This window comes from Montipora capricornis, chromosome 3, assembly GCF_036669925.1.
Source record: "Montipora capricornis isolate CH-2021 chromosome 3, ASM3666992v2, whole genome shotgun sequence".
In the NCBI taxonomy this organism is placed as follows: domain Eukaryota; kingdom Metazoa; phylum Cnidaria; class Anthozoa; order Scleractinia; family Acroporidae; genus Montipora; species Montipora capricornis.
In genome coordinates, this window is record NC_090885.1 from 39,136,168 (window position 1) to 39,146,392 (window position 10,225).

General features: G+C 41.0%; 1 protein-coding gene across 1 annotated transcript; it reads left to right on the plus strand.

Annotated features, from left to right (window-relative positions):
• Window positions 1-813: 813 nt before the first annotated feature.
• On the plus strand, window positions 814-6,933 carry LOC138040212 (melatonin receptor type 1C-like). Its single transcript, XM_068885979.1, has 2 exons — window positions 814-1,738; window positions 6,719-6,933. The coding sequence occupies exons 1-2, from the start codon at window positions 814-816 to the stop codon at window positions 6,931-6,933; spliced, it is 1,140 nt and encodes a 379-aa protein (XP_068742080.1).
• Window positions 6,934-10,225: the final 3,292 nt, after the last annotated feature.

Here is a 10,225-nt window from a genome sequence, read left to right on the forward strand (position 1 = left end):
AAAATAATCATAGCAACTAGTTTTCGATTAAGCAAAAGCGGCAAAAACGGAAACTCCTCATAAAAGTGGCATAAACGACAATAAATTACACAAGTCATGCTAACCTGTATTACCACTATTTGTCGGCGGTGAAGAATTTAAGATAGAATGGCGGCCTAAAGAGGATTTACCTTAATGTAGTATAAACAATACACTGGCCGAGCTGAGTCGTCACCGGCTGTGATTAAATTTTAAAGGTCGCTCTCAACAGCTTTCGGGCTGTCAGAGGATCAATATATCACGCCCGATTCCTCAAAAATCCTCAAAACGAAAATGGGCACTTTTTCAATGTTTGCATAGGGGGGGGAGATGGGAGTTTTGGAAACCCAAGACGCGATTGAGGGTTAAACTTTGCACAACTGTCGAGATTCTCCCAACTTTCCGAGTACTTAGATGAGGCTATGTAAACACGGAAAAAGTCCTCTATTGCTTTTATAAAATATTTCTCAAAAACAATTCGATAAATGAAGGACAATGACGGTGTTTTTACTACTTGATTGAAACGAATTTTCTTGATACGCGGTCAAATTTCCTACCAGCCAATTAACACGTGCGTATGACAACACATAACCAATCAAAATTCGTGTGTTGTCACAGCCGTGTTTACACACTCTCGTCTTAACACAGATATTGATAGTGACCAATGACAGTGCGCGTGCTATCCTAATTATTTTATAATTTAAAATGTTGGACAAACGTTTTGTAAATTAAGCTGCCAGCTCAGTCGAAATTGTTGACATATCAGTGCATCTGCAGTTGAAGCTAAAGAAACTCATGGCTGCTTTCTTGAACGAATACCCCAAATTGAAATTTGACTTGTCTCATCGCAACATCGTATCAAGGATAATGGAGCCTCTAATTCTGACATTCCTTATTATCATTGCGTTTGTTGGTAATGGTATCGTCTGTGCCGCTGTTTGCAAATATCGCCGCCTTCGTACGCTTCCAAACATGTTTGTGACAAATTTAGCAGTGAGCGACATTTTGATGTCTCTCATCGTCATGCCAATCTCCCTGAAGGTCCTCCTCTCAAGCGAATGGCCATTTGGACCGGTGGTCTGCGATTTCCAAGGATTTTTCGTATGCTCTTTTGCCATAGTTTCAATGGGAAACATGGCGGTGATTTCCGTCAATCGCTACTTCGCAGTTTGTCGCCCGATTGCTAACAAAGTAATTTTTACCAGGAGAAACATCATGGTGATAATCGCATTGCTGTGGCTTTTACCGAGCATCGCCAGCGTCCCTCCTTTGGTTGGATGGGGTTATTATGCATTTCACCCGGGAAAAGCAATCTGTATTTACCCATTCGACGTCAACATGACCTACACCACTCTTTTTATTCTCTTTTTCATTGGATTACCTATGGGATTCATCGTGTTCAGCTACACTAAGTGTTTCTTTGCTATCAGATCAAGCAACCACCAAATTGCCCAGATGGACGACAATCGGCGGCGAGCAGATCAGGAATACAGAAAATGGATGGAAATTCGCGCTACTTTGACAATGATGAAGGCCACTCTGGGTTTCATCCTATGTTTTTTTCCCGTATCTGTCATCGGCTTCATAGACGCGTTTACAGGAGGCGGAAATTTACCGCGTCGAGTTTTCACAATTTCCACTTTCGTTGTCTTCTTGTCCAGTACTATCAACCCGTTCGTCTATTGGCTTTCAAACCGCGACTACCGCAGAGCCTTTCGGGACCTCTTTCTGTGTACCAGAAAAATTTTTATGATTAACAGTTCTAGACCACAAAGGGTTCACACGATTATCGATATCCCTCTTCAAACCGTACCCACAAAGGTTCCTACCATTCATAAATAACTGCTTGACCGGTCAAGCAAACTCTTTTTCAGCTTTATCTTTTCGGTGAAGCATATTCGTTTGTCTTCTGGTCAGTCTAGCTAGGTAGTGGCAGTAATATAATGATTAAGTGCGAGGTCTGATTTCTGTAAACAACATGTTATATGTTACTTTTAAAACTCAAAATGTGAGGACGTGTACATTTATCATATATTTAAAACACTTCCTCGACGTTTTTGTTGGCTTAGATCCCTCTTATTTTTACTAATATTGATTTTTAAAGGGACACGGTCAGCTGTTGCACATGCGCACTGAACACCATTTTTAGCTACTTCGTTGATCAAGTTAGGAAAGATCATTATTTACAAGAATGACCGGGTCGGGAAAAAAAACCAAAAGCGCTTTTATAGATGTTCTTACCGTGGCGAAGGGCTTTGCGTTTTTTCTTGAACAACCTATAAAAGCTGCTGCAGAAATCCAACAATTGTTGGATGAGAACAACGCGTGGGAACCTGTATTCGTATTGAAATTCAACCAATAATTTGCAATACGTATATACCAAATAAATAGTGCTTTGTCTAATCGCTGTAGTAGCCAAAACGCCGGGAAAAGGCCGGGGCCGGGGCCGGGGTCGGGGTCGGGGTCGGGGTCGGAGTCAGGGACTCCCTCTTACCCGCTCAGAAAATGAGCCTGGAACTATGCCTTTCCCGATTATGCTAGTAAAACTGGCATTTTATGCTCCTAGCAATTCTCGTTTTACGCCACAAAAATGCTCAAATTATGCTCGATTCTCAAAATAATGCTACTGTAGTTCCAGACAACATTAATGCTTTGTTTTATTTCAAGCAAAACGTAGAAACCCAGGCATCATGTGTGCTTATCATCAACTGAATAAAGCGGCCAGTGCTTAATTGCTTGTTTGTAAAACTTCCGATACAGCCAAAACAAACAGTTTTTTAATGTTCAAAGTCCTTAGCGCTTGCTTGTACTGTGACATGACGCTAACCTGGAGTTAGTCAACAAGAGCACAATTCTGTGTTGCTCGTTGAAGGGACTGGTCTATGTTTTCCGTAAGAATTTCCTTTTATGAGCTGCAAGTTTCGAGAGGATGGCGTGGCATTGGCTGACGCCATCATGTTTGTTTCAGCCAGCACGTGAACGGCATCTGAAAGTTAACCGCTGACCAGCTAGGTTCAGACGTCTTTCGAATCTCAATTCATACTTCAATTACAGAAATCCTTCTCTCAAACACAAAAGCAAATCGTCACAATACTCAATTCTCAAAATCTTAAATTCTCAGCATTTAAAGTCTTTGGAGTGCTGAAATCTAGATCAAAGTTATGCAAAATGCTAACTGATAATGCTAGCAATTCTTTTTACAGAAAAAGTGTGAAAAAATGCTTGTTTAACCAAATAATGCCAAAAAAATGATAGCATAATTGGGAAGGGCCTACCGGGAACCCAGGCGGCAAAAGAGAGAGTCCTGTATTACTTGCAGGCGCATGCTCAGAATGACGCCTTTTTTCCCCCAAAACTGGGAGAAAAACCATATTTGGAAAATGATTCCTTATTTGGGCATAGTTTATTGGAGTGCTTTTATACTGGAGACATGGCGGATGATGTGAAAGAAAATTATGATGCCAAGTTTCTGGAGAGCATTGACTTCGCATTTAAGAAATGCCACTTAATCTTTGTGGCTAAGGAGGAACAACTGCAAGCTATTTATGCAATCATTGCCGGTAATGATGTTTTTGTTAAAGCAGCAAGAGCTCATTAAGCTATTGTAGCTGTTTGAAACATTGTTGTTCCTTTAATGTTTTTGTGATTTTTTTCGATCCGAATCCGATGGTAACTGTAAATCATTCCTTCTTATCGTGAGTCCCTATGGTGGAGAATCAGATGGATGACATAAAAGCACGGGATTTTGTGCCCTGAAACCCAACTGAACAGCTTCATGATGTTGACGCAGAATATCAAATATCAAATTGTGATTTTATTGCTCTCCCGAGAGTCTTTATAAAGAATTCGTGCAAGAGCAGCCGCTAAAATTGCAAAAAATATCGTAAGTTGTTGACGAAGCTCACTGTGTGTTACAGTGGAAGTACGAAACTTACAAATGTACTGTAGGTCGTGGATGTAAATCGCTCAACACTGACTAATAAGACTCCTGCTTGAACTCTTGTTTATTGCTCATTACTTCCCTCGATCTAGTTATATGATAATCGCACTGATCCAGTGAACATATATATTTGAGTTGCACAGTACTAATTGAAAATGTGATCGTCTAGGACCAATTCGTTTTTCAAAATCGGGAACAAATCGTTTGGATAACCAATGTAAAACAGTTTGATAAAAAATGTCGTAAATACTCTATTTTTTTGGCTATCTCAGTTTTATCAGGAATAATACACAAACAGAGTAATTTAGAGTAATTTTAAGAGTAATTAGAGTAGAGTAATTTACTCAGAGTAATTTTTCCACAGAATAATGTTTAAAAGCACTCGTCGCATTAAATCTTTCTTTCCTTATAAGGATAGACTTAGCCGTGGCCAAATGGCTAAGTTTGTATACAGAGCTGCCTGTTGACTTTAATGATTGTTATATCGGAAAACTTAAAAGAGGACTTGCATGACAGAAAAACTGAGCATTATTCCTGATAAAGTTAGATAAAAAATTAAACGAAATTGAATCACAACCCGGACTATTTGTTTCTTCACATATCAGTTTGTGTTTATAATGAAATGTTCCTAATTTATTCATGTATTTGCACAGTTAAACATCGATTATCCGGACGTTGATTGTTAGGATTTTTTTTCTGGTAAAAATTTGTTCGTGAATATTAATTAATAAGGATGAAAGATGATTTTCCTTCCACTAAATCCTTGAAATATGCTACTTAATTGAAAAGCAATTTCCTTCTGAAACTCATTGTTAGAGATAAAGTACTTCTGGCTCCGAGCTGTTTTGTTGCTAAGTGAAGTCCAATGCTACATTTACTAGTTCAGCGTCTGCACAGATGTATTGCGATCTTCTCTCTGTCGTTACATTTATTCGGTTTTTTCTCCTCGTTTGGTCACGACAAGGCATAATTTCGATGTTATTTTCCTGACAACGCAAATCACGCAGTAATTTTCATGCACAATTTTTTGTCGGAGTTTGCATTTGTCCTAGCTGTCTAGCTTCACCCTGGCAATATGATTGGCTCATTCCGAACATGCGCGTGCAAGTAATACAGGACTCTCTCTTTTCCCGCCTGGGTTGCAGGCCCATTCTCAGGGCGGGGTAAGAGGGAGTCTCGGAACAGGACTAGGTAAGAGTGTCTTTTCTTCGCTTAGCAGCACATTTTCAAACCACATTTTAATGTGGGTTAATTCGTAAAAACCTTCTCCCCAACACAAAACGAAACAAAAACAGTCACGTCACTGGTCAAGTACACGTCCACGCTGGCACCAACACCTCGAGAGTCTAAACGCCTTCACACTCACACGAAAAAGATCACGTGCACACTAAAAGAAAGCTAAAGGAAAGGCTTGATTCCCTCAACCTGACTCAACCTGATTTGGACGGAACTTTCTGATTCTGATACCTTTGGAGGGAGGGAGAAATTATAGGAGAACTCAGGGCAAATTTTGAAAAAGTATACCCCGAGTATGTGTTGTTATTGCAAAGTGAGGTGGCTCGTGATGGGATCAGTGTAGGGCAGAGAACCTGTGCAAACAAGCAGTCATGAGCTCAGAATAAAAATCAGTGAGCGGAATTTGGAGTTGGAAAAGGAAGAGCTTCGATCGCGCCGTAGTGACAAATCGTCGTCTTCAAAAGGAACTGGTCATAGTCGAATTCATCTCAACTTTCTGTTTTGAAATTGAATTGAAATCTATGACAAAACTGGATAAAAGGGAAGTCGAATTGAAGTATTCTAAAATTGAAGCAGAGACAAAAGTGGAAATGCAAAGAAAAAGATGCGAAATTCTCAAGTAAATCAGTTAAGGCATGGGCCCCAACCTGGCCCCAAATTAATTGCGCAAAAAAGTAAGGGGGCTGCCTAACTTCTGAAGGTAACAACCTAGGACTTTCGCAGACTAATAACGTGACAAAAATTTTTATATTGATGTAGATGACGCATGCAAATGAGGTCACGTGACTTGTTAAGGCGTCAAAACTCAAAACAAAAAGCGGCAACAGTTTATGCTAAAATTTATTTCACTTCTCTATTGTTAAATTAGTCAAAATGGTAAAGAAAACGAACTCTGCTTGGCCTTTGTTAAATATGTCTTTATAGCTTTGGAAATGAAAGTGCTGAGGCAGAAGTAGATGAAGCGGCTAAGTTAGAAGAAGAAGAAGAAGAAGAAGAAGAAGAAGAAGAAGAAGAAGAAGAAGAAGAAGAAGACGACGACGAAAAAGAAGAAGAGAAGAATCCAAATTTGCTTGACCTGAAGCAGTCCGAAATTCCTATCGACACTAAGGATGAACGTACTCGGGAATATGTCATCTCTGTCGGCATCTTCTACATCCAGCTTAACTCCTCTTCCGTACTCTTTTCAGCCAGTTGCCAAGGAAGAGCATCCATCGTTGTCCCAACAGAGCATTCAGTCTGGTGAAAGGGCGTTGCAAACCAACCCAGAACATGATCGAAGGAATGTTGATTCCCAGAAGCAGCAGGAGGACATGATTATCTCATCCTCCGATGAGCGCACAAAACAATCAGCCAACCACTCCTGGTATCTTTATAGCTGTTAAAGAACATCACTTAGGCAGGGGGTATGGAGGCTTCTACTTTCCCAAAGCCCCATTTAAAGGTATTTGATGGAGACCCCTTAAACGGCTGCCTTTGAGACAATGATTGAGAAACGAGCCATGAGTTCTAATGAAAAAATTGTGTATCTCTTACAGTACTTGTTAGGGGCACAAGGATCGTCGAAGGTTACCAGTTCGTTCAGAAACAAAACGCCCACACAGAATCAAAGAAAACCCCACCGTCGTCGCAGATTCGTAAACGACTTGAAAAGTGGCCAAGCATTCCATATAGAGACGGAATTGTCTTACGTGACTTTTCTAACTTCCTCAAGACTTGTGAGCTCGCCGTGTAGTCAGTAAAGGATCTCAGTTGAAGCCCTTAACAAGCAACACGACAACAAGGAGCTTGTGAAAGTGCTACCCTACTGGGCACATCCTAAATTGGGTGTCAGAGTAGAGGGAGATTATCAGCTGAAACACAGTGATAACAAGTTTCGAATTCCGCCATTCTTAGAGTTTGTTTGTTGCGTTACGGAGATTGCAGAGGTGCAATGCTTACCAGACCTCACCAGCTTGGTCACCAATGTGTCTATGAAAGAACCCTAGTCTACAACCTATAAGAGTAAAACTACAATCGTCGTCAAAAGTTGTTGGGAAGGTTTCGGGCATCAGCTCACTTCACACCTAATTCGATTTTTCTAACTATTGGCTGAAGTATTTGGGAAATACCATGCTCTTGTGGCCCCCCTCCCCCATATTCAATGTTTGAGTTCTTCAGGTAAGAAGAGTCACCATTTTTTTCCCCTGGAAAATCCAACATTGAAAAGGGGGAGCCGGAGGGGTATCTGTAAAATGAAGATACCTTCCCAACACTTTTGTCCATGATTGTAGATCTCGAAGGAATAATGAAGCTAGTACACTTTAACCAAAATCAAGGAAGGAAAAACAATATCAAAGAATGAAAAGAAGGTATCCCGTCTATATTGTAGTAGTGAGTCACATGGTCTTGACTTGTGCCAAGAATTCATGAAAAAACTCTGAAGTGAAAAAATTCAGTTATCGTAAGAAAGGGGCTTTTTCCTTAAATTCTTGACCTATGGTCACATATCAAAGGAGAACAAGTGTGATAATGTCCCGAGCTGGGCCAAATGTAAGCGATTGGAGTTATTTTCATAGATTTTCGCAAGGCTGTCGACTCCGTTGACCACAGTATTCTGGGTGATAAGATGCAAGCCTGTGGCATAAATGATAACCTTTTGATGTGGTTACTAACAAATCGTCATCAAGTTCTTGAAGTCAACGGCATTCAGTAAGTGAGAGTTACTAGGAGTAAAGTATGGAGTTCATCAGGGCCCCCTAGTTGGGCCCAGACTCTTTTCAATTTATGTTAATGACTTTTCGGAATCAATTTCACAAGGTAAACTGCATTTATATGCTGAAAGAAGGGGGTAGTTTCTAAAGAAACTGTGGTGCTGCGTCGGTGGGGAAGTAGTATACAAAAATTTTGGTTTTATCAACGGAGTTGATAATGTAAATTGGCCACCGTACAGAGAATTTCGAGCGTTAGCCCTTCGTCAGAGCGAATCGAGGAATTGTAGGTTACGTGTGGTTTTTATAGTAGAGTAGGAGCTACGCTATTGGTTGTAACATGGCAACGTGAAAAATAGGAAGATATTAGTTACATGAAAAGCGTTCGTTAATATCGTGAGGATTAAGGGAGCCGAGTTGGAAGATGAATTTTAATTTTCAAAATTCTAATACAACCTTTGCTACAGAGTACCGAGCAAAAATATTTTAAGTGCTGCCTGCATGAAAGAGATTTTTGAGAGAGACTCGAGACAACAGGCCTCAATTCCCCTACGCTGTGCGTGGAGGATCGTAAATTCCTGGATAACCTGGGAACTGGAATTCACAAAAGGAGTGATGCGAACTACGAGATGCCATTGTCACTGCGCCATGAAGACACAGAGCTGCCTAACAATCGGTCACAGGCCCTAAGGAGATTATCGCTACTGAAGGCAAGATCTAAGAGAGATCCCTATCACCGTAAGGGTTGCACTGAGGTTATGAAAGGTAAAGGTATGATAGCCCATTGGGTTTAAAAGGCCTCTCTAAGCGACAGCAAAAGTGTCAAGATTGGAAATGGCCGAATTAACTACGTCCCTCATCATGGGTCTCTCATCCCACCAAACATCCACAAATAAGAGTGGTTTTCGATTGTAGTGCCACGTACATAGGAACTTCACTAAACAAGAACTTATTAGTACAAGGGCCAGATATGACTGACAGTTTGACAGGCGTTCTCTGTCGTTTTCGACATGTGACGTGAAAGTAATGCATGGTTTCACCATTTCTTTGTCAATGATGAATTCAGAGACCTGCTACGATTCTTTTGGTGGGATCCAGGTGATTTGAGGAACGAGGCCAAAGAGTATCGCATGAAGGTGCACCATTTCTCTGATGCAAGTCAAGTTCAAGCATGTTAAGGCGTGTCTCAAACGATAAGCCAGACCCTCTGCAAAGTTGAAAACTGTTTCTATCAAATGTATCGCAGCAGAAGCACCAGAAAAGAACCAATGCGTTCTCAGCAGCCTTAACATACTTAGTGCATTGTTGTCTTGGGCACGTGTTTCGTGACGTAACAATAGCTAGAAACGCCGCATTGATTCTTTTCCCTCCATTATTATTTTCTGTCATGGTCAACGACATTCTTTGTTAATTGTCAACGAAATAGAGTCATATTCGGGTTACTAATGCCTTAACCCTGCCTAGCCTGTGTACAGCCGCCCGCTCTCCGAAAAAAAAAATCGGAGAGGTCGCTCCTCTCCGATTTTTTTCGGAGAGCAGGCGGCTGTACACAGGCTAAACCCTGCTAAGTGTAAAGAGTTGTCTGTTGACTTCCTTAGATACAACAGTTAGAATTGGAAACCTATCGTGGTGGGCGGTGCCTTTATTGAGCGCATGTCGAGTTTCAAGTTGCTTGGGGTTCATATTTCGGATGACCTCACCTGGATGGGCTGTCCATTTGTGATGCGATAATGAAAAAAGCCAACAATCGACTCTACGCCTTTAAAGGGCCGATTTACACAGTACGATTTTTGTCGCATGCGACAAGCTCACGAAAAGCCTACGAAGTGACTTACGATTGTTGAATCGTTTTAAGACATGTTTTAAAATGCTACGTCACTTTTTCTGACGTAGTCTACACAACAATCGTAAATCATGTCGTGGGCCTGTCGTAAGCCTTTGTCGCATGTGACAAAAATCGTACCGTGTAAATCGGCTCTTAGAATCCTGAAAAATTGGGCCTGTCAATGCAGGATCTAACTGCTGTTTATTATTCAACTATCCGATCTGTCCTCGAGTACGCCTGAGTGGTATTCGCTAACCTTCTCCAATATCTATCTAATGCTTTGGAAAGCATCTAGAAACAGGTGCTGGGGATCATAACACCAAGTGCATCTTATGAAGCCCTATCCGTGTCGGGTTTGACTTCTCTACGGGATCGAAGGAATGCCGCTTGTAAGAGATTTGTTTCTAAAATCGTGCCTCGCAACCCCCTTTTTCCCCTGTTATCAAGTAGAGCAGAGATAAGGGATGCTAAGTACAATCTTGGAAGGAATACCGTCTGATTAAACCATGTAATATTTAA

Excerpts from the sequence above, each read along its gene's own strand:
- LOC138040212 (XM_068885979.1), top strand. The coding sequence starts at position 814 with ATGGCTGCTTTCTTGAACGAATACCCCAAATTGAAATTTGACTTGTCT. Across the intron at positions 1,739-6,718 it reads CTACCGCAGAGCCTTTCGGG|ATCTCTTACAGTACTTGTTA; the intron begins ACCTCTTTCTGT and ends AAAAAATTGTGT.